This window comes from Notolepis coatsorum, assembly GCF_963971535.1.
Source record: "Notolepis coatsorum genome assembly, chromosome: 7".
In the NCBI taxonomy this organism is placed as follows: domain Eukaryota; kingdom Metazoa; phylum Chordata; class Actinopteri; order Aulopiformes; family Paralepididae; genus Notolepis; species Notolepis coatsorum.
Genome location: NC_140171.1, coordinates 2,299,937 through 2,327,087, shown reverse-complemented (window position 1 = coordinate 2,327,087; position 27,151 = coordinate 2,299,937). Strand labels below are relative to the sequence as shown.

Sequence of the window (27,151 nt, the reverse complement as noted above, 5' to 3'; positions counted from 1 at the left end):
AAAACGATACAAGTCTATTATTAATTTCAATATAGAATATTTGTTAACAGCCCTACAAGTAAAATTAGTTACTGCACACTACATCACCCGTGAGTGGAACATGGAAAGCCAAACTTTCCCCCACTGTACCGAAAACCCGTACCGAACCTTGACTTCAAAACCGAGGTACGTACCGAACTGTGGTTTTTGTGAACCGTTACACCCCTAGTATTGCTTAATTGATTGATTGTAATTTGGGTTTGTCTCTGTAGGAGGAGCTTCCAGGATAAAGCCTGGGATAGAAGATCCTCTCAGGGGGAAGAGAAAGTAGAAGGAGAAGTAGAAGCAGGCTTGGAAGAGAGACACAGCCTTGCTGGAACTAGTTCTCATAGCCAAGGGCCTAGTTGTTGTGTGATATTTAGTTTGTATGTAAAGTTGAATAGTTTTGTATTTTTGCTCTTATTTTCAAATGGAATTTCTTTATATGTAAATGCTATGTTATTGTAATTAGTTTGGCTGCAGCCTGTTTTTCCACTGGTGAACAAAAGAAGAGAAAATAAAAACAAACCACCGGGTGTTGACGACCTTCCTCAGACTCTATTGTTCCACCGCTTGGCCACATCCTAACAATGGTCAATAACAAATAAATATACAGTGATATAAACAGTTACCATCCAACAATCTAAATATACCGTGATAAACATTTTATATCCATACCCACCGGGTGGCACCCCCCCCATATTGTATCACTTGTGCTATAAGCTTTGAATAAACTATTTTTCTTTTTCTTTTTATATATTTGTACAGAAAGACGGCAGACACTGAAGTCAAACGCCTGATGGAAGAAGAAGCTGAGGACAAGGTGCAGGAGAGGAGGACAGAAGAGAGGGATGATAACATGGAAGGTCCTCCTACTAAAGAAAACACGGATGAGTCAGCAGAAGGGTGAGAACGCTCTTTCATCTCAAGATAATCTGTTGATATCCTAGAGTTCCATAGTAAGTACCTTTTTATTCCTAAAGCACATTTTAAACAAAGTGATGGCACTATAAATAAAACACAGTAAAAACATGGTAAAAAAGAAAGCAATACATATACGACAAATACGATTAAACAAGTACGTTTACAAGTAAATATACAACATGAAACCGAGTAGGTGTGAGATCAGACTATCCAGGCTAAAAAAGCCCAGTTTAAAAGCTAAAAGGCCTGGCAAACAGGTCTGCGATCAGGTAGGTTTATACCATCAGACCGGGGGAGGACCGAGCCCTCCGACCCTCCCTAATGGAGGGATACCCTCCCTATTGGAGGACGGGAGGGAGACGGATCCGACCGTGCGAAGAGGAACTCAAGCAACTCAACGCACAGGGTGAGCAGATCGTGGCTTGACCCCACGACTACGCACACGCACAACCCGCATGCCACCAGGGAACGAACGGAAGGAACAACCCTTGTTACTGCCCCCAAAATCACGGGGTCAAGAGCAACTCAACCCCGTGGCAAGGCCGTAGCAGCGGAGCGCGAAGGAAGACCCAGACCCACTGAAGGGACTGGATCCCCTGGAAAAAGGGGGGCCCGGAGAGGTCAATGACGCCAGGCATCAAGACCCCACCAGGCGGTCACTTAGTGACACCGCCCCCCACATCGCCAGCGTATTCGGACAGGGCCCCTCCAAGAGCGGGCCCTTTCCCCCAATAGTACACCGCCTGGCACACTGACCCTGCAACACAGGCAGTCAGCATGGCCGTAAACCATTCAAAAGGTTAACCAACGGAAGCAGGCAGCGCACCGGGGAAACCAGGCAACAGGCTGTAGACCCGAGCCTGGAGCACTGCGGACGAGACAGGCGCCAAAGGGGTCAACTGAAAACAGCCCCCCCGGCGGAAGGGGCGTATGCTGGCGTTGTTGCGCACCATGACAAAGCCTCCATCAAAAAAAACCCACCCAGAGGGGTCGAGGCAGAGAAGGCTGACACGATTGGCAGACGTCATGAACGTGCAGGGGCACACTCAACCGGGTAACCCGGGAGTTGACTCTGCTCCAACACACCAGGGAATCAACCACCATCTTGGTACCACATACGGTGATTGTTCCTATAACCCCTCAAGAAAAAAGGGTTATCCCAGGCCTACGGTTTCAACGAAACATTACTTCGGACCGGGCCCGGCGGCTCGGGAAGCACACAGGGTTACCAGAGGAGGTCCAGAAGACCACCCCAACAGCCCCCTCTTCGCCATGCATGAGAGGAGCGAAAGAAGGAGAACCAGACCCTTATAATAGTGCCAGGTACAACGTGTACCCAACAAAGGGTCTCCATAACGCCTAACCCCGTGACACCCGGGCCGACCCGGCATTTTTCCCCCCGAAAAAAGCACAAGTCCCTCAGGGTACCAGAACAGCACATCCCCGGCGGACAACGGGTTAACTAACCTGGACCAGCGCGACCAGAACCAGTCCCGTGTCCTAACCACGCCGACATGCCCACTCCAGGAGAGGGGGCAGGTATGCGTGTTGATCTAAAACATGAAAAGAGGGCGCCACCCAGACGGTCCTATTTATACCGCGCTCAGTGGCCCACCCCAAGGGCGTGAGACCCCTCTACTATGTTCTGATCTATTCCGTTAACATCCCCCAGATATGAATGAGAATCCGTCGAGACCCAGTAACAGGCTCTCGGAAGAGGAAATAATCCCACATCCCAGTTGCCCTATAAAAACGCTGTTTTAACAACAAGCAACCAAGGCGTACTAGCCTCCCGCATGATTCTTAACAGAAACACCCCGAGCCAGCACTATGTATGCGTCGGGACCCAAAACATATCAATGGACAGTCTAACCAGACCCCACATTGATCCTTCAAGGCGCCTGGGAGAACGACAAGAAGGTTGTCGTGCTTCATATTCTCCACTCTTTTTTATTAAAAAAGAAAAACACCGACTGACATGAATCCCACGTGACGCAGCCGAGGGTAAAAATTGTTTACATTTTTACATCCCGCCACCTTCACCACAGAGGAGAGACGGAACTCCTCAGAGAGACTTCCCACGTGAGCCATAGATTGAAAAGTCACGGTAACATTGAGTCATGTGACCAACCGACTCAAGTTACACGTATATCGAGCGTAGTAGAACAGTAAGTTCCTACGCTCTGCCCCGACAACTTGACAACAATAGACCGTACATATGGGTCTAAACTCACGGAAGCCGGCGTCTAATAGAAACGAGCCTAGTGACGTTTGTTATGACGGGGGGAAACCCAAGACTCAATCGCCTGTGATAGGTGCGGAGTCTGGGAAACCCTTCCCCCCCCCCCCCCTGTGCCAAGCTGCCTAACAGCTTGACCCTGACCGAATGAAAAGAGAGTCCCAGAAACCCCCTGACCAATCAGAAGAGGGAAGGAGGGGTTTATCCGGTACCCCCTCGCAAGCCCAACCCTCGCATATGACAACAACAGCCATATGATACCTTCAGTAGCAATGCCAATGGATAGCGCAAGCTAATCCAATGCACGCTAGCCACAGACGCATCTGTGAACAGGGTTTATAGCAAGGCCAAGTTGTGTGTGTGTGAACCCGACACCCGTATCTATGTTGTAAGACACAGAAAATCTGATAGAGAGAGAGCGGCTGAGCTGTGATACGTTTTCATAAGAGCATTACTGCAAACCAACACAATAGTGTTGCATCTCAATATCACTGTTTAAGCAACAGAGCACACAACTAACCTCTACCTTTATGTGAAGATTCAGGTCGAGGCAGAAAAAACCCTTTTTCAACCGAGTGTAGGCTGCAGCCCTTGCTTAAGCTCTAACATGAAGTAACGTCTAGCCCTCCTATCAAACCCATACTAGCGAAAGATTCACACGTTGCATCCCCATCATATGTTTGGTGAATAAACACACAGTTTGTTAACAAAAAATACAGTCCCTCCTTAGGAGGGACTCTTTATTTTTCAACAAATCATAGTGGGGCCGGGAAGGGAACAGGGGGGGACCACACAGGGAAAAAGTCAACTGAACTTTAGCAACGCCTGCCACGAGCCGCGTGGAGCCCCGGAGGGACGGTAAACGATCGGCGGCTGGTCTCGACGATCCCTACCGTCACCTCCGGGTGTAGATGGGCCGGCTGCAGTGGCGGAGGCGCCCTCTCTCCTCCTGGCCTTCTTCGCCGAAGGTCCAGCAGTGGCGGTGGTACTGTAGCAGCGGCGGCCATGGCGGAGGAACCGCAACGACGCGGCGGCCGTCTGACTCCACCGGCAACATCGGGCGGGGGGAAATGAGGCTGGAGCACGGAACGCTCCTCCTGCATCTCCCTGCAGGTTGAGGTCATCAGCTGCAGTGCCGACCCGAATAGTCCAGCCTCGGAGAGGGGTGCCGTCAGAAGGGGAGTCCTCTTCTTCTCCAGCACACGCGCCTGCTCCAGCCAAAGGTGGCGCTGGATCAGAGTGGCCAGGGCGCGCACTTTCCCAGTGGCTATAGCCTGCGGCTGAATCAGATGCAGGATGGCTCCTGCCGACTGGGCGAGCTGATCATGCTGTAAATCAGTCAGCTCCGTGCCGCCCGTCAATATCCCGGACATGAATCTCGCCAGCTGCGCAATGTTGGAAGTGGCAGCTAGAGATTGTGTCCCGGAGATAAATGACTGGTCACTCCAATACACCAACCGCCTCGCCGATTTCCCTTGGGGAACCGGCTTCCGTAACGGCTCCCACACCACCTCAGGACAAAGGAGCGCCGCCATCGGCCTATCAAGCCCTCCTTCATGCCGTCTACCAAACCCGCCACCCGCGTGACTTGCACGTAGGCGGGAGTAAGGCCCATGATGTCGGAGACCACCTGTCCCTGACGGACGTAGGCCGCCATTGAAGGGAAAAATGGGTAGACAACGTCCACCCCTCTCACCGGGCGATGTTGCCATAGATGACCTATGAGATCATCAGGGACAGGAACAGGCTGCGGCAGCGGCACGCCGTTTGTGACTGCCGCCGCCGCCATGAGCTCGGGGAACAAAGCACGCAGTTCCCCCTGCATACTTTCCCCCTCCGAGCCCGCGTCCCTCACATGCAGCAGACTACTGGTTAAGGAGCCACATTCTGATGTGGTTGATGGCAGGGCATCCCGCCGCCGAGTCGTAGGTTCTAACCCAACATCTGCGGACGAGGAACCCCAAGGAGACATCTCACCCCCCTCCAGTGTTACCTGGACGGGCGGGAGACATGTCTCCACCGGGCCTTCAAACAAGAACCCGTCCGCCTCTATCATGTAGTCCTCTGTTTCCATCGGCCATGTAGAGACAGACGCATCCTCATCCGGCTCCAGAAACTCACCAAAACCAGGCCGTTCGTGTCTGCAAGCCACCATCTTGCGACGGGAGCGAGCTGACGCAAAAAGTTTGCGTCTCAAATCCCCCGCAACCAAAGGCACCGGCCGCCCAACAGCGGACGACTCCCCGGAAGCAAAGGAACCAGAGCCGGAACCAGGCCATCGCACAGGAGACGGCACTGGTGCACCAGCTCCTTGGAGAGGCAAACTACCCATTGGACGCCTACCGGGCGTGGCTGCGGACCACGAGAGAGGCCTCAACCCCGCTCCAAGACGCACGACAGAGGCGGCAATGGAGAACCGCTGGTGAAGAGTGGCGTTGCGAGCGCGACCCTCCGAGGTAGACATTATGACTTAGCTTTTTTCTTATGAATATATGAGCGAAGAAAAAAGCAAGAAAAATTTAAACCGTATCAACTTTCTTCAACTAACAACCTTGTCAAGTGTGGGTATCTACCGAAGGCACTTCCTTGTGGTGAAAGTGAAGAAGGAGGCGAGTAGGTGACCACACACCTGCTTATGAAGGTAAGCAGATAGGGGTGTGGCCAGACAAATGTTGGTATGTAAAGGTACATTGTGGAATTTTTTATTCAGTGCTCGTGCACGAAGTGAAGTGCGTGCAGACTGACGCTGAGCGGAGCCAGAATGAAATAGAACCTGGTAAAAAGGTAGGTTATTAACCTGGTAAACAGGTAGGTTATTAACCTGGTAAACATGTAGGTGTCATGGTTTTTGCCTTATTTCACCTTTCTGTGAGGGACAGCTGTCTATTTTTGCTTTATTTCACCTCTCTGTGAGGGATAGTTGTCAATCCCTGTTCCCTGTGGTTAATTGCCTCATGCGTCGGCAGGTGTGTGGGCTTGATTGCACCTGATGCAGTGCAGCTGTGCCTATGGCCATGTGGAGTCTATTTAAGTTTGGAGATCGCAGTGTCAACTGCTTTTTCATTTACTAGTGTTGGCTGTCCTTTTGGTCACGCTCATTATATTGAAGTGTAGTCTGATCTCTGATTCAGAATTGAGCTTTATGGTAGTCATTCTTATTTTAGGCTACTCATGTGATTCTACACATAAACTCCCTTAGTGGAGGTTTATTGTTTAACTTTTTCCAATATAAACTCCTTTATTAGGAGGTGTCCTTGTGGCTTATTTACTTTTATACTATACCTCTTTATTTACTGTTTTTTGGGACTTGATTTATTTTCTTAATTACTCACTTTGAGATTTCCACCTGTAAAGGTTGTTTTCGGTTGTTGAATTTTTTCCCTCTCCTAAGATATCTGCGTAAGCAGTCTAGTGGTTGTCCATTTTACGGATAACTTTAAGAGTCTGTTATCTGCTCATGACCCACACACACACAGCCCTTGATTGATTGATTGATTGATTGAAAACTTTATGAACAGATTGCAGAATGGGTACAGTACAGCTCAATACACACAATTGTTAAGGGGATGCAGACCAGAGAAAGACTTTCGTCTTGTTTACATCAGGGTCCCCCATTTTCAATTCATCAGGACATATATGACATACATGACATACAGATAGACAGTACTGCTACATCTATACATTTATGACATACCAGATTTGCAAATACAGTACTGTTTGTGATACAAAAATTGTCGAGAAAAGGGAGTATATACATTTGACGTAAAAACTGTACATTGGAGGAGGTGGGGTTGGGTGGGGGGGGGTTGGGTAGGAGGTGTTGGGGGGGGAAACACTGTACACCTGTACAAGCAAAACTGTACATTGGAATATTGACAACCATACTAGGTAATTTACTGTACATTGGAGGGGGTTGGGTTAGGATATTTACAGGGGCCAGTTTCTAATTGCAGTCACCCGTAGGTGTTCCTTGAGAGTGGTTTTGAAAGTGGGTAGTGATTCACATTCCTTTACAGCTTTAGGTAGGGCGTTCCACATTGATGTGGCATAATTGCGAAACGTGTTTAGTCCCTTGTTTGAGCCGAATCTGGGTTTAACATGATTTGTGGAGCTCCCTCTGGTGTTGTGATCGTGGTATTCACTGACCTTTGTGACCTTTGGGAAGTATTTTGACATGTACATGGGTACCTTGGTCGTGTAGTGTATCTTGTAGACCAGGCCCATTGCAAGTTGCTGTACTCTGTTGTCTACTCTAAGCCATCCTAGGTTGTCAAAGTGGGCAGGGGTGAGGTGGGTTCTAGGAGTAAGGTCAAGCAGTAGTCTGACCAGTTTGTTTTGAGATGTTTGTAATTAACAGGTAGGTTATTAACGTGGTAAACAGGTAGATTATTAACGTGGTAAACAGGTAGGTTATTAACCTGGTAAACAGGTAGATTATTAACCTGGTAAACAGGTAGGTTATTAACCTGGTAAACAGGTAGGTTATTACTATTAACCTGGTAAACAGGTAGGTTATTAACCTGGTAAACAGGTATATTATTAACCTGGTAAACAGGTAGGTTTTTACAGGGAGCACCTCACGGTCGCCCGTAGTCTTCAGTCTTGACTTGTATTCATGGTTATGTTTCAACTAACTGAGCGTCCCGCTCGAGCCTATTGGGAGATATTCGTCTTCCGAGCGCTTATTGCGCATGCCTTGAAAAAAATCCAGTTGCACCTGCATTCGCCCGTGGCCACGCCTGCTCCTGTGTTTCCTTAAAACACAGGGTGGGGCCACTCCTATGCCCATCTCGTTTTTTTCACGCGTGATTCTTGCTAGATGCACCTATCAGTCAGTGGAAACATTATGAAGAGGAAAGAGAAACTAAAGAACGTTGGACTACCGCCGGAATTCCCCCAGCCCCCGGGTTTTCCCCAGCGCGTCCGGATGGGATTTCGGCCCTACGCTGGACTTTCTTCAGATTCCCGCAGTGGACTGGCGAACGTCGCACGTTTTGCCCAGACATGGTAGAGTGGCACCCCGACCGGAAGCCGACGCCGAGGGGCGGTGTGGATGGAGAGAACGTTGAGAGCGGGGCTCGTGTTGCAATTTGCACACCCCCACCCTCCGTTTTTTGGGTTCTGAAACACTCTATTATCAGAGTCCACGGCAGCGGCAGCCCTGGCCGACGAGATTCAATCTCTGTTGGCGAAGCAGGCCATCTTTGCGGTCCCACGGAAGGACGCGATGAGTGGTGTTTACTCCCGATATTTTCTGGTGCCCAAGAAAACGGGGGGTATCAAACCCATACTGGACCTGTCCACGTTCAATCGCTTGATTGCGGTGAAAAGGTTTAGAATGTTGACCATCAAACACCTGTTATGCGCTGTCAGAGTGGGAGACTGGTTCACCTCCATAGACCTCAAGGATGCGTATTTTCACATCCCGATCTTCCCTCCTCACAGGAAATACCTGCGCTTCCTGTTTTAGGGAATAGCGTAGGAGTACCAGAGACTGCCATTCAGCTACTCTCTGGCCCCTCGCACTTTCACCAAGTGCTTGGAGACCGTGCTGGGACCAATGCGTCGTCAGGGAATACAAATTCTATTCTACCTGGACGACATTCTGGTCCTCAGCCGGTCGGAGGAGGTCGCCAGGTCTCACACCAGGCAGGTGGTCGAACACCTCACCAGCCTCGGTTTTGCTGTGAACTGGGAGAAGAGTACTCCTCTTCCCAGCCAACAGGTGGAGTACTTGGGCTTGATTCTAAGCTCAAGGTCTATGAGGGCAACCCTCTCAGAGCGGCGTCGAGAGGATATTCTCGGTGCGCTCAGGGGGTTCCCTCCTGGCAGGACAGTTACGGCGTGGTTCGTGATGCGCCTGCTCGGCCTGATGGCATCTGCTCACTCTGTGGTCCCGCTGGGCTCTTTACGAGGAGGATACAGGGGTGGTTTTTCAGTATGAAAATAGACCCTGTGAGAGGCAAGTGGAAGCGGCTGAAAGTCCCCGCTTCAGTGCTGGGGGACCTCGACCACTGGGGGGCGGGGGCCCTCACCGGCAGGGTCCCCATGGGCAGCAGGACATCGCACGTGACAGTCTTCTCCGACGCCTCCCTCACAGGATGGGTGGGGGACATGTCTGACCAAGGCGGTAGGAGGCAGCTGGCCTGCTCGGTCTGCCCTACATATCAATGTGTTGGAATTGAAGGCAGTGCTTTTAGTCCTCAAACGGCTCCGCCCTCATGTGGTGGGCGAGCACGTTCTAGTCAGGATGGACAGCACGACGTCGGCGTCATATATCAACAGACAGGGGGGAGTGCGCTCTCGCAATCTGCGCAGCCTGAGGGCTCTCCACATCCCCGGCAAGGAGAATGTGGGTGCAGATTTGATGTCACAGGGAGGTCCCCACCCAGACGAGTGGGGACTACATCGAGGCATAGTCAGACAGATCTGGTGCCAATTCGGGGAGGCCGTGGTGGACCTGTTTGCGAGCAGTCAGTCCTACCAGTGCCCCCTGTGGTTCTCAGTCAGTCGGAAGGACAACCCCCCTCTGGGAGTGGATGCTATCTATCTGATAGCCCAGCTGTTGGAGCGGGTATGTCAGGAGTGCAGGACTTTGATCCTGGTTGCGCCGGACAGGGGGTCAGCCGTGTGGTTCCCGGCCTTGATTCAACTCCTGGTGGCCCCGCCGTTGCCTGTCCCCTGGTCGCCACGGGCGCTCTCTCAGGCACGCAGCACGTTGTTTCGGCTGCCTGTCTTGGGGCAGCCTCTAATGGCTTGGCTGCTGAGAGGTTGCATTTAGAGGGGATGCGTCTTAACACAACTGTGATTAACACCATCCAGAATGTGTGCGCTCTGTCCACTACCGCGGTTTACGCAGGGAAGTGGCGTATGTTTCAGGAGTGGCGTGAGGCTGAGAGCCTGGACCCGGTATCATGTCCCCTGAACTCTGTTCTGTCCATCCTCCAGTCTATCCTGGATAGGCTGTCGGCCTCGACAGTGAAGGTGTATACCGCGGCTATATCTTCTTGTCATGTGGGCTTTGAGGGCAGAACGCTGTTCAGCCACCCTCTCATGAGACGGTTCCTGCTGGGTGCTTCAAGCCTGTTGAACGCGCTCTGTCCCCAAGCTGGGACCTCCAACTGGTCCTGGGGGGACTGTCCGTCCGCTGACGGTGTACCTTAGGCACACACAGGACCTCAGGGCTACCAGTCAACTGCTTGTCTGTTACGGTGACCTCAACACGGGTAAGGCGCTGTCCAAGCAACGCCTGTCACATTGGTTGTGCGAGGGCATTGCCCTCTGCTACACTTTGGCCGGACAGGTTCCCCCCGCAGGTGTCAGGGCACACTCCACTCGTGGAGTGGCAGCCTCTGCTGCCCTGCTTGGGGGGGCCTCAGTGGAGGACATCTGCGCTGTGGCCTCCTGGTCCTCCCTGGCCCCTTTTGTCAGGTTTTACCTCATGGACATGACTGGGGGTCTCCCAGACAGTCCTGAGTACCGGGACTTCTCCTGCACCCAGGCATCAGGTGGGCTAGCAGGAGTGTGTGGGTGTGGACCGCAGAGTGCGTTTTTCACACGCGGTCCCACTCACGTTGTGCGTCCTAGGGTGACTGATCCCTATTTCGCATTTTGGTCGGAGTTGACTGCGCCCCCCCCCCCCCCCCCCCCCCCCTCGTTAGGACGGGCGGGGGGACGGGACTCCCACTCCTCCCTGTTCGATACGGGGTCCTCAGGTGGTGCATTTGTCGTGGCTGCGCATCCACTCTCCCCTTTTGATCCCAATAGGCTAGAGCGGGACGCTCAGTTAGTTGAAACATAACGAAGGTTATCCTATAACCCTAGTTATGTGAATACTGACTGAGCGTCCCGCTCTTCACGCCCTGAGGACCCTTGACTGTTTTTTTTACGCGAGAAATTCAGACTCGGAAGGGCATAGGAGTGGCCCCACCCTGTGTTTTAAGGAAACACAGGAGCAGGCATGGCCACGGGCGAATGCAGGTACAACTGGAGGTGTAGTCTGACGTCACTGGTTGTTCCACCCGTATAGGGATTTAGCATTGGGAAAATGGATTATCGGCTATTGTAACAATTCTGCCGCATGAACATTGGCAAGCTTTCCATTTTTGCACAAAATGAGTTCCCTTCTACCACTAACATGATTGTTTAAGCATTTTTGGTTGAAACAAAGGTAGTTATAAGCTTTTTAATTTGTCGTAAAAAAAGAACTACAATTACCATTAGGCAGCCTGTTGTTCAGTACGCAGCCGCTATTGGCTGTCACCTTATCCCTGTCACGGGTCATAGTACCAAGCTAGCTAGCTAACGTTAACGTTACCCTGCTAAATGCGATTATGTAGCATTATGTCTACTGTCGTGAACCATTTTAAATCGGGGCATGTAGAGGAGTTTCGGGAACGAGTAAAATGTGCAGGTCCTCTTCTCAGACCTGTGGGGCAAAGCACTGCACGCATAATGCCGGCTAGCAAGCTAGCTAGCTACACGCCACGGCATGTTGATACGATAGTAGCCCCTTTCGTGACTGTGATGCACTCGGTGCATCACAGTCACGAAAGGGGCTACCACGATAGCTAACTAACGTTAACGTTACAAGCTCAAACACCTTATAACTACTACTACTGTCGTGTCCATAAGTTCCCTGGCAGAATACTTTGTTTGTGAGGACAAACGTATACAAAGAGGAGAGAACCATTTTAAATCGGGGCATGTTAGGAGTTTCGAGAATGCCGGCTAGCAAGCTAGCTAGCTACTAACGTTATAAACTATACACAATATGTACAACGACACAATGATTTACATTAGTATTTACAGTGATTTAATATGCAGCGAAATAACGTTATACGATTGAAATTATAAATACAAATATGGTAACGTGGTTGTGGCTTTTACAAATAGTGGTTAGCTTTAGAGATAAATGGCTATGATCACGGAGCACTAGTGTTGGGTGAAACAGATACTAGCCACAGATTCAGGGTCAGTTATTTTCCCATTGTACGAATTGTTAAGCTTATGGAATGTAAGGGACATCTGATCCTAGGTCTGTGACTGACTACAGGCAAGAGGCAGGCTAAGCTGTGGTGACGTCAGTCAGCAGCGCGAAATGGTAGTGTAGTTTCTCAGTGAACGAAAACATTAACCTTGTTATTTTGCTACCTTTACGATTAATTGCGAATATTTTCACGTTGAGCTATAGATTGTGGATGAATACGCACAGAAAGGTACACCATGCCAACGTTAATGCTTTATTTATTGTGTGTTGAGAATGTGTTGTGTGTTGAGAATGTGTTGTGTGTTGAGAATGTATTGTGTGTTGAGAATGTGTTGTGTGTTGAGAATGTGTTGAGATTAGAATGTATTGTGTGATGGATTGTGTGTTTAGAATGTGTGTGAACTTGTGTGTTGAGAATGTGTGTTGTGATGTGAATGTGTTGTGTTGAGAATGTGTTTTGTGTTGAATGTGTTGTGTATTGAGAATGTGTTGAGAATGTGTAGTGTGACGAGAATGTGAGAATGTGTTGTGTTGAATGTATTGTGTGTTGAGAATGTGTAGTGAATGTGTTGTGTGTTGGGAACAGTGTTGTAGTACTCGAGTCCTGCACAGATTTTCAGGACTCGTGACTCGACTTGAGCACTGATGACTCAGACTTGGACTTGAGCATTGACTGCATTCGGACTCAGAAGGTGCCGGCAAGGACTCGGACTTGTTAATTGATAAATAGTTATTATTATTATTATATTTCTTTTGTAATGGGTCCTAATCATTTGGCATAAGATATTGATGGCTATATTAATACCATAACATTATTTAATTGTGTGCAAGGGCAGACACGTGTGTTCCACCTAGGGCTGACCTTCGAATTTTTTTCGGCATTCGTAGCTTTGCGGCCGAGATTCGATTTTAATTCGAAGCTTCGAGATTAAGAAAATAAAATAAAAATAAAAATATATATAATGTTATTTTTTTTACTTTAATATTTTTTTTTTATGTTGTGGACTTGTACAGCACTTTGCTCAACGTTGTTGTTGTTGTTGTTTTTAAATGTGCTATAAATAAAGTGGATTGGATTGGATTGGATTAATTAATTAATTAAATGAATAATGAGTCAGGAGCTGCGCTGCCTGGGCGGCTGCTCTCCGTTACACAGCCAACGACATTACATTACATAATTATGTTGCAACCTTCATCTACAAAGCAAATCAAATCAAATCAAATTTATTTGTAAGGCCCGACAACACACGTTAATGTCCCCATGGGCCGGACATGTCTTCTTTAAACAAGTCAAGAAGAAAACATCTCAATAAGTCAAGAACAAAACAAGAACACCATGAAGTCCAAACATTTCAAATAAATGCAAAATAAATAAATGCAACACTCTCAGACATATACCCCACGCGAAGGTAAGGAAAAACTCACTAGAACCTAGCAGTAGGAAAAAAATGCACCACAGGCAGTGTGGAGGAGAGAAACCTTAGAAGGGCCATTCAAGGGGTGATCTCCCTTCTTAGATGTCAGTGATAGTAGTGTTGCTATAAAACAGGCAGACAGTTCGAAGGCATGCACTCATATGTAGTGAAACACAGATAAGTGCATGTGATACCAACTGAACATTTTGAAAGATTAAAGATAGAGCTGATAGCGATAGCAACTGAACATTTTGAAAGATTAAAGATAGAGCTGATAGCGGATCTATTTGAGGCAGATAGGGTCGCATCCTCCTGGTCTTCATCACAGGACGTCCAACACTCCGGTCATCACTCTGAGACGGCCACTCACAGGGAGACAGGGAGATGGGACAGACAGTTCGCATGATTGTGATGGGCGGACATAGCTATAGATACAAGTGGTAGGCATATATGTGAATAGAATAGATATATGTAGTAGGCATATTATGTGAATAGAATAGAAGTACTTAACCCAGTGATGAACGTCTGAACCACGTTGACAGACCACGGACAGAAGACGGTAAGAAGCTGATCCATGGCCTCGGTGGTGCACGTAGAACAGTCACTGCAATCTTGGCCAAGACCCAGAGACATCCACCACCTTGGTCAGCACTACGAGCAGGGACGTGCACAGGACTTTAGAGGGGCAGGTGCTCAAAGGCTGAAAAGGGCACCTGTGTGTGTTTTAACCGAGCGCGTTATGCGCGCAAGCCCGATTTTTCAGGGCCCTTTTGTGGCGGGAGCGCCCCCTTTTTATGTTTTTTGGGGGGTTTTGGTGATCAAATATTGAATATTGAACTATAATAATCAGTGCAGGAGCTCACTTATCCTTGAAAGACACTTTTATCACTGACTTAAAAGGCCCATACATCTCCATAAATGTTCAGGGGGGAGGGAATAAGTGCTTACCCTACAGACCCCAAGAAGTGCTGTATATTCTGTATTGTTTAATATAAATGCATTTTTTATTCCAATCCCGATTTGTATTTGAGATTCCCAAATCCCATCGGACTTGACTTCTTTGTGTCCCTCAATGAGTGTAATACCAGCATTCAACTGTATGCGCCACAGCGGTTTCTATCATTCTATGCATAAAATATATAGGTCCGCGGAGAGGCACGCTGAGGAGGCTGTGCAAACTGCAATGGAATATGGGGCATCTCTCTCTCTTTACCTAATATTTTGATTCTATCCTGAAATGTTTCAGTTGGAAGGGCAGTCTATATGCGTAACGATAAAAAAATAAATAAAATAAAATTTAATAAATTCTTCAAAAAGGCAACTTTTTATGAGGCTCAAAAGGGCAGGTGCTCAAGCACCCCTTGGGCTCTATGTGTGCACGTGCCTGACTACGAGACAACGACTCAGAGAGAGGGGGGGGGTTGGGACAGGGGTTTGAGAGTTCCCATGTTTGTAGTGGGCGGAGATGGAGCAATAAATACATGTAGTGAGCATAAGCAATTAAGCATACATGGTGACAGTGGAATCATAGTATATAAGAAAATTGTGAAATTGTGTAATAGATAGAACTACTGCAAGCGTATGGATACAGGATGAGATACAAGACAATAGCTCAGGGCCGTATGCCCCGGGGGGCAGGAGAAGCCGCTCAGAAGGTTCAGCACTGCAGGCCAGACAGAAGGCAGTATGAAGCTGTTCCATGGGACCGGTTGAGACAGAGACAGAGGTTAAAAAGGTTCTCCCATGTCTGCAGAAAAGCAGACATGGGAGCAAATAGACATCCTAACTAAACTAGACAGATTAATCTAAGGGTCAGTCCCCGACCAGGTGAGATCAGGGTAGGTTGAAGTAGAGCAGGCGTCTCAAACTCACGGCCCGCGGGCCATTTGCGGCCCGCAGGATGATATTTTGCGGCCCCCTACTTGACATCAAAGTTTAGTGTTAGTGCGGCCCGCGCGCAACCTTTTGCCGACCCGTTGCGCGAGTTGGGCGTTTTATTTATTTTATCACTTGTAGCGCAGGCTCATGGCAGCAACGTTAGTGGTACTGTAGCTAGTAGCATAGTTTTGCCAGCAGGCAGCTAGTAGAAAAATATGGCATGTTCAAAGATGGCCAGTAAAATAAAAGTCAACAGTGAAAATCGCTGCAATTCAAAGGTGAATGGTCAATGGACTGAAAAATATGCGTTCATCCTCCCTCCAACCAGCACAATGTGCCAAGAAACGGTAGCTCTTGTGAAGAGTGGCAATTTGAAACGCAATTTGAAACGCCAATACGAAACAAAACACAGTTATTTTGATGCAACCTTTCAGCACTAAGAACCACAAAAATAAATGGAATGAAATCATCATATCAAGCTGCAAGCAGAATTATTGTTAAAGTTATGTCACACCGTTATTGAAATCATCTGGGGTGACACGCACCACGTGCACGCGCGCTCCCGGCGCGTGCGCGCGCTCCCGCAAATGCGCATTTAATGTCCCCTCGCTAGGGCACAGACTAAAGACAGTGCCTAATTGCCTCTACGAATGGAATGTAACACGTCTTCACAACAAGTTAGGTGTGAATGTGTCTGAGAACGTATTTAACACACCTGACGACCGGCGCTATTGATATGCAAATAGCGAGTACTTATCATGGGGTGGCACACCGTGCTACCCCGTCCCATGAACAACGCATGCCTGGTCACAACGATAAAAAGCAACCAAGTCCTCACTCAGTGGCATGGGTGTTGGCTAAACACAAGAAGCCATTCTCTGATGCATACATAATAAAATAATGTATGACTGAAGTGATGGAGACCATGTTTGAAGGCAAACAAAAGCAAATCCTCCTCAGATAGCACAGCAACCAGAATAACTGAAATACTGGCTGATGATTTCATTAAACAGCTTTGTGATAGAATAAACAAAAATGCACAGTGCATTTCCATAGCTGTGGATGAGTCCACTGACACCACTGAGAATGCTCAGTTGCTGGTGTTTGTGAGGTTTTATGATGAGGCAAAAGGGTAGTTTGTTGATGTATTAATACATTTTTGGAATACTTGAAACCCTTTTTTTGTGGAATATTTGATGCGGCCCAGCCTCACCCAGACTCTACCTCCAGCGGCCCCCAGGTAAATTGAGTTTGAGATCCCTGATAAGATGGGTCTTAAGCAGGGATTTAAAAGCTTCGACGGCAGGTAATTTGTTCCACAGGTAGGGAGCATGGAAGACGAGGGCTCTGTGGCCGGCGGATTTCTTTTTAACCCTAGGAATCGATAGAAGCCCCGCATTTTGTGAGCGCAGAGCACGAGCGGGCGAGTATCGAGAGATGAGATTGGATATAGATAGAGCGGTGCAAGCCCATTTAAAATGTTGTAGGTGAGGAGTAGCACTTTAAAGTCAGATCGGGCTTGAATAGGAAGCCAGTGTAGGGCGGACAAAACTGGTGTGATGTGATCAAATTTTCTAGTTTTAGTTGGTATCCGTGCAGCCGCATTTTGCACGAGTTGAAGATTTTTGATGCTTGAATTAGGTAGGCCTGAAAAAAGTGCATTACAGTAGTCTAGACGAGATGAGACAAAATCATGAATTATGGTTTCAGCATCAGCCAGAGTTAAAATGGGGCGAATCTTTGCGATATTACGAAGATGGAAGGAGGCAATTTTGGTGACATTTTTTATATGTGCATTAAATGAGAGTGAGGAATAAAAAATGACTGAGGTTTTTTATGGTGGAGCTCTGGGATACGTGACAAGTATCAAACAATTATATAAATATTTATATGTTATTTATAAGTTAATAGAGACAATGGCAGAATTCGACTTCATTTTTTACTAAGACATGTTTTTATATACTAGAATACTAGAATTGTCAGTGCTGTAAAGTTTATACAGGTGGGTTTTGAGGCGAGCTTTGAAGGTGGAGAGTGTAGGGGAGTCTCTGATGGACTGGGGGAGGGAGTTCCAGAGTCGGGGTGCAGTGCGAGAGAAGGCCCGATCTCCAAAGTTTTTAAGCTTGGATGTCGGGACAGTGAGGGAGGCAGTGGAGGAGGACCGGAGGGAACGGGTGGGGCGGTAGGGAAGAAGGAGATCAGTCGGGTAGGGGGGGGGCAGGCTGTGGAGGGCTTTGAAGGTGAGGAGTAGTGTTTTAAAGTTTATGCTGTGTTTGATCGGGAGCCAGTGGAGGGAGTGGAGGACAGGAGTGATGTGTTCGCGGGACCGGGTGTTAGTGAGGAGGTGGGCGGCTGAATTTTGGACCATCTGCAGTTTATGGAGGGAGCGGGAGGTGATGCCAGTGAGGAGGGAGTTGCAATAGTCCAGGCGGGAGGAGATGAAGGCGTGAATGAGGGATTCAGCAGCAGGGGGGGAGAGGCAGTGACGGATTTTTGCAATGTTGCAAAGGTGAAAGTAGGATATTTTTACGATGGAGCGGACGTGGGGGTCAAATGAGAGGGTGGGGTCAAGGAGGACACCAAGGTTTCGGACTAGGGGGGAGGGGGTGATGGTGGAGTCGTTGATGGTGAGTGTGATGGGTCCGGATCTGGTGAGGGTGGTTTTGGTGCCAATAATGAGAAGTTCAGTCTTGTCACTGTTAAATTTGAGGAAGTTGTGAGTCATCCAAGTTTGGAGTTCGGTAATGCAGGATTCGATGTGACTGAGGGGTGGGCTGTGGGGGGATTGTGTACTGATGTAGATTTGGGTGTCATCAGCGTAGCAGTGGAAGTTGAGGTGGTATTTACGGATGATGTGACCGAGGGGGAGAATGTAGCAGATGAAGAGCAGGGGGCCAAGCCTGAGCCTTGGGGGACCCCCTGTGTGACTGGGGGTCACACAAGGGGTCACAACATTTTATTTTCCCATTCGAATCCTATGCCCATCGAACGAAGCTTCGAAGTATTTAAGACAGCCCTAGTTCCACCTACATGCGGATTCATGTCGACACCCTCATGTTCAGTACTTCAGATGCCTAAAGAGTTGCCCTGAATCCTGCGCTTTGTCATTTATGTTTAATGGAGACCTTTTTTATTTGTACGTCAGCTCTTTGACTGCCAGAGTGGAGTGGACTCAACCTTGATGACTTGGACTCGGACTCGGGTAATGCGGACTCGACTCGGCTCTGGCTCTTCTTTGGTGACGTGGACTCGGACCCGAATACTGGGGACTCGAGACTCGACTCAGGCTTGAGATTTGCCTTTCTTTTTCCTGTTGTGAAGCACTTTTAGCTGCAGTTTCTGTATGAAAGGTGCTATACAAATAAAGGTTATTATTTAGTGACTCGACTACAACACTGGTTGGGAATGAGTTGTGTGTTGAGAATGTGTTGTGTGTTGAGAATGTGTTGTGTGTTGAGAATGTGTTGTGTGTAGAGAATGAGTTGTGTGTTGAGAATGTGTTGTGTGTTGAGAATGTGTTGTGTGTTGAGAATGTGTTGTGTGTTGAGAATGAGTTGTGTGTTGAGAATGTGTTGTGTGTTGAGAATGTGTTGTGTGTTAAGAATGTATTGTGTGTTGAGAATGTGTTGTGTGTTGAGAATGTATTGTGTGTTGAGAATGTGTTGTGTGTAGGGCTGTCAGTTTATCACGTTAATCAGATTAATTAATTACACAGCAAATTATCGCGTTATGAAAATTAACTCAAAATCTATTACAAACAATAAATAAAAATAAAATTAATTTATAATCTTTTTTTTATCTCATTCATTCCATAAGAACGTAGAATACACATTTACAGACTTTTTTTAATATGGTCCATTTGCATGTTCTTGGTATCTGATTCTATAGGGACATCTATGGATCTCAGTGAATGTATTCCCATTGTCAGAAATACTGTGTCTGTTACTAGGCTTGAGTAAATTGTAATGAACCAAATGACAATATCAATAAATATTTTTTTTATCTTTGACTGTGAATAACACCATGCTCACATTGACCAGACCTGAAAAATGACTTGGGGTCACACAAGGGGTCACAACATTTTATTTTCCCATTCGAATCCTATGCCCATCGATCGAAGCTTCGAAGTATTTAAGACAGCCCTAGTTCCACCTACATGCGGATTCACGTCGACACCCTCATGTTCAGTACTTCAGATGCCTAAAGAGATGCCCTGAATCCTGCACTTTGTCATTTATGTTTAATGGAGACCTTTTTTATTTGTACGTCAGCTCTTTGACTGCCAGAGTGGAGTGGACTCAACCTTGATGACTTGGACTCGGACTCGGGTAATGCGGACTCGACTCGACTCTGGCTCTTCTTTGGTGACGTGGACTCAGACCCGAATACTGGGGACTCGAGACTCGACTCAGGCTTGAGATTTGCCTTTCTTTTTCCTGTTGTGAAGCACTTTTAGCTGCAGTTTCTGTATGAAAGGTGCTATACAAATAAAGGTTATTATTTAGTGACTCGACTACAACACTGGTTGGGAATGAGTTGTGTGTTGAGAATGTGTTGTCGTGTGTTGAGAATGTGTTGTGTGTTGAGAATGTGTTGTGTGTTGAGAATGTGATGAGTATGTGTTGAGAATGTGTTGTGTGTTGAGAATGTGTTGTGTGTAGAGAATGTGTTGTGTGTAGAGAATGTGTTGTGTTAAGAATGTGTTGTGTGTTGAGAATGAGTTGAGAATGTGTGTGTTGAGAATGTGTTGTGTTGAGAATGTGTTGTGTGTTGAGAATGTGTTGTGTTGAGAATGTGTTGTGTGTTGAGAATGTGTTGTGTGTTGAGAATGAGTTGTGTTGAGAATGAGTTGTGTTGAGAATGTGTTGTGTGTTGAGAATGAGTTGTGTTGAGAATGTGTTGTGTGTTGAGAATATGTTGTGTGTTGAGAATGTGTTGAGAATGAGTTGTGTTGAGAATGTGTTGTGTTTTGAGAATGTGTTGTGTGTTGAGAATGTGTTGTGTGTTGAGAATGTGTTGTGTGTTGAGAATATGTTGTGTGTTGAGAATGTGTTGAGAATGAGTTGTGTTGAGAATGTGTTGTGTGTTGAGAATGTGTTGTGTGTTGAGAATGTGTTGTGTGTAGGGCTGTCAGTTTATCGCGTTAATCAGATTAATTAATTACACAGCAAATTATCGCGTTATGAAAATTAACTCAAAATGTATTACAAAAAATAAATAAAAATAAAATTAATTTATAATCTTTTTTTTATCTCATTCATTCCATAAGAACGTAGAATACACATTTACAGACTTTTTTTTAATATGGTCCATTTGCATGTTCTTGGTATCTGATTCTATAGGGACATCTATGGATCTCAGTGAATGTATTCCCAGTGTCAGAAATACTGTGTCTGTTACTAGGCTTGAGTAAATTGTAATGAACCAAATGAGAATATCAATAAATATTTTTTTATCTTTGACTGTGAATAACACCATGCTCAAATTGACCAGACCTGAAAAATCTAAGCAAATTAATAGATGGAAGATGATTAAACAGAAGGTTTTGTAGATACAGTACTGAATTCTGCCATCCGGACACATGCAATTTGAAATATGATTATAGAATATAGAATATCGGGCATAAAATGGTAATGCGATTAAAATGTGATTAATTAGATTAATTAATTACAAATCCTGTAATTAATTAGATAGATTTGTTTAATTGGCTGACAGCACTAGTTGTGTGTTGAGAATGTGTTGTGTGTTGAGAATGTGTTGTGTGTTGAAAATGTGGTGAGAATGAGTTGAGAATAGGGATGTCCGATATTATCGGCCGATATCGGCATTCAAATGTGATATCGGAAAATATCTATCTATCGTTTTTTATTTTTTTTTTTTTTTTTTTTTTTTTTTTTTTACATTTCTATAACCTTTATTTACCCAGGCAAGCAAGTAAGAACAAATTCTGATTTTATTTATTGTCAAAAGTATGCATAATGTTGTGTTAATTCCACAACAAGAGATATGTAATGTTAATTACCTGAAATTATTCCATTTTTTGGTGGGGGAAACCCTGCATATATCGGTATCGGTTGATATCGGTATCGGAAATTAAGAGTTGGACAATATCGGTATCGGTAAAAAAGCCAATATCGAGCATCCCTAGTTGAGAATGATCCAGATGTCTCTAAATATTATATAAAATATTAGATTAGATTAAAATGTATGGTCATCATACAGCACAACTACAGTAATAGTAATATACAATAATAATAATAATATGATATAAGCTATGAATAAACCTTTTATTTTTTTAATGTATTTGTACAGAATGATGGCAGACACTGAACGCCTGATGGAAGAAGAAGCTGAGGACAAGCTGGAGGAGAGGACAGAAGAGAGGGATGATAACATGGAAGGTCCTCCACTAAAGAAAACACGGAACGAGTCAGCAGAAGGGTGAGAACGCTCTTTCATCTCAAGATAATCTGTTGATATCCTAGAGTTCCATAGTAAGTACCTTTTTATTCCTAAAGCACATTTTAAACTGTAGTTGCACCAAAGTGATGTATGGCACTATAAATAAAACACAGTAAAACATGGTAAGAAACAAAGCAATACAAATACGACAAATACAATTAAACAGGTACATTTACAAGTAGGTAAATGAAACAGAGTAGGTGTGAGATCAGACTATCCAGGCTAAAAAAGCCCATTTTAAAAGCTAAAAGGCCTGGCAAACAGGTCAGACATCAGGTAGGTTTATAACCTGGTAAACAGGTAGGTTTATAACCTGGTAAACAGGTAGGTTATTAACCTGGTAAACAGGTAGGTTTTTAACCTGGTAAACAGGTAGGTTATTAACCTGGTAAACAGGTAGGTTTATAACCTGGTAAACGGGTAGGTTTCTAACCTGGTAAACAGGAAGGTTATTAACCTGATACATAAAGTAGCTATAATGAGTCAATAGATAAAAAGCAGTAATGGCATGTAGGTTACTCACCCTACTCATGTAGGCCGCCACACTACACAGCATTTATAGACATAAATAAACTGCATGGCTCATCTCCCACTCTGGGTATTCAGTAGGTGGTGTCAACTACCCATGTGACCTGAGGATACTAGTAAAATATTTTGAAATATTCAATTGCAAATAGAATCAATTGTTGTTGATTTTTCTATAATTTAGATTCATTGACGAATTGATAACATAAGACAGATTATTCAATAACAAAATAATCGTTAGTTGCAGTATACAGGTATACTATATACCAGGGGTCAGCAACCTTTTTGACATGGAGTGCCTGTTTGAAATATAGTTGTAACTAGTGTGCCTCAACAATATTCCATGCATCGTAATTTTTTCTCTCATAATCAGGTCTTTTTAATGATAATTTTTACATTATTACATCATTATTGTTATTGTTATTATTAACAATATTATTATGATGGTTGTATCAACCCTAAATCTGAGTTGGGGGGGGGGGAATGCAATGCAGACAAACAGCTGCATACAGTGCGACCATTTCACTCACATTTGCATTTGCCCATTCATTTTTGGACACATCACACACCATCGGTGTGTGTACTGTACGTGTGCTGTCATAGCTCCACCTACAGGCCTAATGGAGAACACCAGGAGAACACCAGGATGTGAATGGAGGGTGAATGTGAGGTATATCGTGTAAATAAGTTTTTATTGATCGCAAGACTACACTGTAAAAAAAAAATTATTAGTTACCAGAACTTAAAAATATTGAGTTCAGTTACTGTGCATTAAGGTTTTCAGTTTTCAATCCATAATAAGTTAACAGAAAAATAAGTACACAACCACATTATTTCAACCTAATAAAACTATGTTTATTGTCATTGTTTTAAGAACACAAGTTGACTTGGTAATACTCACATTTTGAGTAAAAAAAATGGCTTTTAACATGTGCAATGTTCAATGAAATAGAAAAATAAATAATACAATTTGTTGATTAATCCCACTGGTCACAATGGTGACGTAATAATGTTTTTGTTATAAGGCTCTGCAAATGTTACTGAATGATGTAGCAATGTATTTCCAGCTAAATTGAAATAATAAACAAATAAAGGGTCTCAATTAAATATGTGGAAGTAAAAAGAACCTGTGGGAGGAAAATAGTTCACTATAATATTTCAAAGCAAAAAAAAAAAAAAAAAAAAAAAAATTAAATAATTTTTTTTTTTTTTTTTTTTTTAGTGCTGCCCCCTGTGCCTATGCAAATGCCCCCGCGTGCCTATGCAGGCACGCGTGCCTAGGGTTGCCTACCCCTGCTATATACAGACAAATGTAAATAAATATACGGTAAGTATAAATACGGTATACAGCATTATTGTACGTGCTATCACACAGAGTTATATGGGTTATATGCAGGTGTATAAATTGGCATATTGAAAGGATTATATGCAGGTATAATATATTAAATAAAATCGTATATATATATATATAACAGGGGTGTAAAGTACTTGAGTAATTGTACTTCATTACAATACTTAAGTACTGTTTTTTGTGATTTGTAGGGGAGAACGGGGATGGTTGTCACATGGGTAGGTTGTCACATTCATTATATTTCGCTACCAAAGGGTGCTTTCTCCCATATTTTGGTATGGAAATGTCCAGAATTGGGATCAGAGCTCACCTACATAGTCTTCTTTGGAGTAAGACAGCTGAACTTTAGGTGAGAGGACTTTTTGTGTTTTTCATGTGGAATTGTAAATATTCAGCTCCTCAATATTTTTCTTCTAGGCATTTACACAACCACCTCAAACTGAACCTAAGCAAAACAGAATTGCTCCACCTGCCGGCCAAATCATCCCCCCTGACTGACCTTTCCATCACAGTCGAGAATGCAGCTGTGACCGCGTCCCCGACCGCCAAGAACCTTGGTGTTGTCCTCGACGACCAGTTGAACTTCTCTGCTCACATCGCAGCGACAACCAGAACCTGCCGATTCCTCCTGAGCAACGTCAGAGAAAAGACAAAAGAAGCCACCCAACTCCTCGTCCAATCAACAGTCATCTCCCGCCTCGACTACTGCAACGCCCTGCTCGCTGGCCTACCGGCCACTGCCACTAAGCCTCTTCAACTCATTCAGAACGCAGCGGCCCGCCTGATCTCAAACCTACCGAAGTCGGCCCATGTCACCCCACTTCTTAGGGACCTGCACTGGCTCCCCATTGCTGCACGAATCCGCTTCAAGGTCCTCGACCTAGCATACCGTGCGGCAAAGGGAACCGCTCCCGCCTACCTCCGGTCAATGGTCTCTAACTACACACCCTCAAGACCCCTACGCTCTGCATCTTCTGGCCGCCTCAGACCTACTCCTATCCAAGCTCCGGGAGGGTCATCAAAGAGAAGCCGCCTATTCTCAGTCCTTGCCCCACAATGGTGGAATGAACTACCCACCCCAGTTAGGACAGCCGAATCTCGTCCAACCTTTCGCCGTCGACTAAAGACTCACTTCTTCAACCATTATTTGAATTTAAAAAAAAAATCTAACCCTAACTAACCGTACTGTCATGCACTTGTCCTAATAAACTAACCTACACTGTAGCACTCAACACTTTGATCAACATTGTTGCTCAGCTGATAGAGTTGTGCCCTTCCTGATGGCTTGTCGTACAGAACTTGTAAGTCGCTTTGGATAAAAGCGTCAGCTAAATGACTAAATGTAAATGTAAAATGTAATTGGTTTATAATGAAACAATTGTTACCCTTAAAATGTGTGAAGGGAAAACTATAGTTTAGATTGTTGTTGGCTAACTAACAAATTTTTAGATGGTTGTTAGCCTTGATACTAGCAAGACATTCCAGTTGGGGTTAGTCGTCACATTTTCTTTGGGGTTGGTTGTCACATGTGACAAGCACATGACAGTGCTTTTAATGAGCACAAGACCGTTTCTTCACCAACTTGGAGGTGATGGATGAGCTGAGGACAGGCAGAGCAGAGCCCAATGCACCCCAGCCCACCTACCAAGCCTAGTACATCCCAGCCTAGACCACCTGCCAAGCCTAGTACATCCCAGCCTAGACCACCTGCTAAGCCTAGTACATCCCAGCCTAGACCACCTGCCAAGCCTAGTACATCCCAGCCTAGACCACCTGCCAAGCCTAGTACATCCCAGCCGAGACCACCTGCCAAGCCTAGTACATCCCAGCCTAGACCACCTGCCAAGCCTAGTACACCCAGTGTACTCCACCCCAGCTGGAAAAGGCAGCCAGCAAGAAGAAGAAACGGAAAAGAAAGAGACAGGAGGAGTCTTCATCAGATGAAGATGATTGTTTTTGTTTGGTTTGTATGGAAATGTTCTCCAACAGCCGTTCAGGGGAGTTATGGGAGAAGTGTTGGACAAGCTCTGCTTAGTTGGAGTGCCCAGACCCTACATTTGCCATCACTGTAACTCAGATAGTGAATGAGTGTAGCCTAGTTGTGTTGGCTATTATTGTTAGGCCTATTTATTTTGTTCTTATTTTATTATATATGATGGCCTAAAGATATCTTTCCTGTTTATGTTCATGTTAAGATGCATTAAGTTGTGTATTTGTCAACTTGTCAATGCAATTCAACTATCAAATTTAGTTCTTCCTTCTAGCCTTCTTTTTAAGATTTTTCCCATTAAAACACATAGTGACAACCAACCCCATAGTGTGTGACAACCATCCCTGTGATGGGGTTGATTGTCACAATGTGTCAGAGTGTCTTTAATAGGTAATTTCCTCTTTGTTACAATATGTTGGAAAATGCGAGGGATACATACTTCAAGCCAACATCTTAAGCTTCAATTTAATGTAGGAATGACTATTGAAAGATGTTTTGATGATGAGCAATTCACACTAGAGTAAAAAGTGACAACCATGCCCGTTCTCCCCTATTTTACTCAAGTATTATTAGGTTTGTATACTTGTACTTTTACTCAATTACATTTCAGAGAAAAAAACTTAACTTTTTACTCCTTACATTTAAAATGCACACCTACAAAGTACAAAGTACAAATCTCGCAGGTCCAACCATTTTAATTAGTATATTTGTTTCTCTGGCCGAACTAACGTTAACGTTATTAATCCTGCGGCCACACTTTATTTAAAAACAGCCAATCAAATCCGCATCAATGGAAAATGAACCCGCCCATACCCATGCTTATTGGTCCTTGTGCAAGACTAGAAAGCGGGGATATTTGATTAAACACCTGCTATCAGAAGAATAGACAGTCAGAAAAAAAGTTTTTTCTTTTTACTACTAAAGTAGATTTTTTAAATCTTTTCCACCCTTTTTTTTTCTCCATTTTTCTCCCATCCCAATGTTAGTCGTTATGCCAATTCCCAATCCCCTTCCTGGTCGTTGCGCACTCTACCCCCTACAGTCGGTCTGGGAGAGTGGAGGCTATCACATGCTTCCTCCGACACATGTGTAGCCAATCAACCATTCACACTACCTCCCTTAGATCCTTTCCTTGCTGAGGAGGCGCCCCGACCGAACTGTAGGAGTCGCTGTTTACAACAACCAGGACCCACCCACCGGCTTTCCCACCCTCTAACACTGCCAATTGTGTTAGTATGATGGCCGGCCAAGCCGGAAGCAACACAGAGAGCTGGGCTCGATACCAGTATCTCCTGCGTTAGTGACGAGCGCCTTGCCAGCTGCGCCACCCAGCCGCACCTAAAGTAGAAACTTTTAAACT

General features: G+C 45.5%; 1 protein-coding gene across 2 annotated transcripts in view; it reads left to right on the top strand.

Moving 5' to 3' along the window:
• The first annotated feature begins 827 nt into the window (after positions 1-827).
• The window catches only part of LOC311231558 (NACHT, LRR and PYD domains-containing protein 3-like), a 75,590-nt gene continuing 49,266 nt past the window's right edge, over positions 828-27,151 (top strand). The window contains exon 1 of one of the 2 annotated variants that reach the window (XM_084318181.1): positions 828-924. In XM_084318181.1, coding sequence (XP_084174307.1) covers positions 878-924 — 47 coding nt within the window. In that variant the 5' untranslated portion in view covers positions 828-877. Of the gene's footprint in view, positions 925-21,789; positions 21,905-27,151 lie in introns of those variants that run through there. The other variant, XM_084318180.1, reaches the window with a different exon arrangement.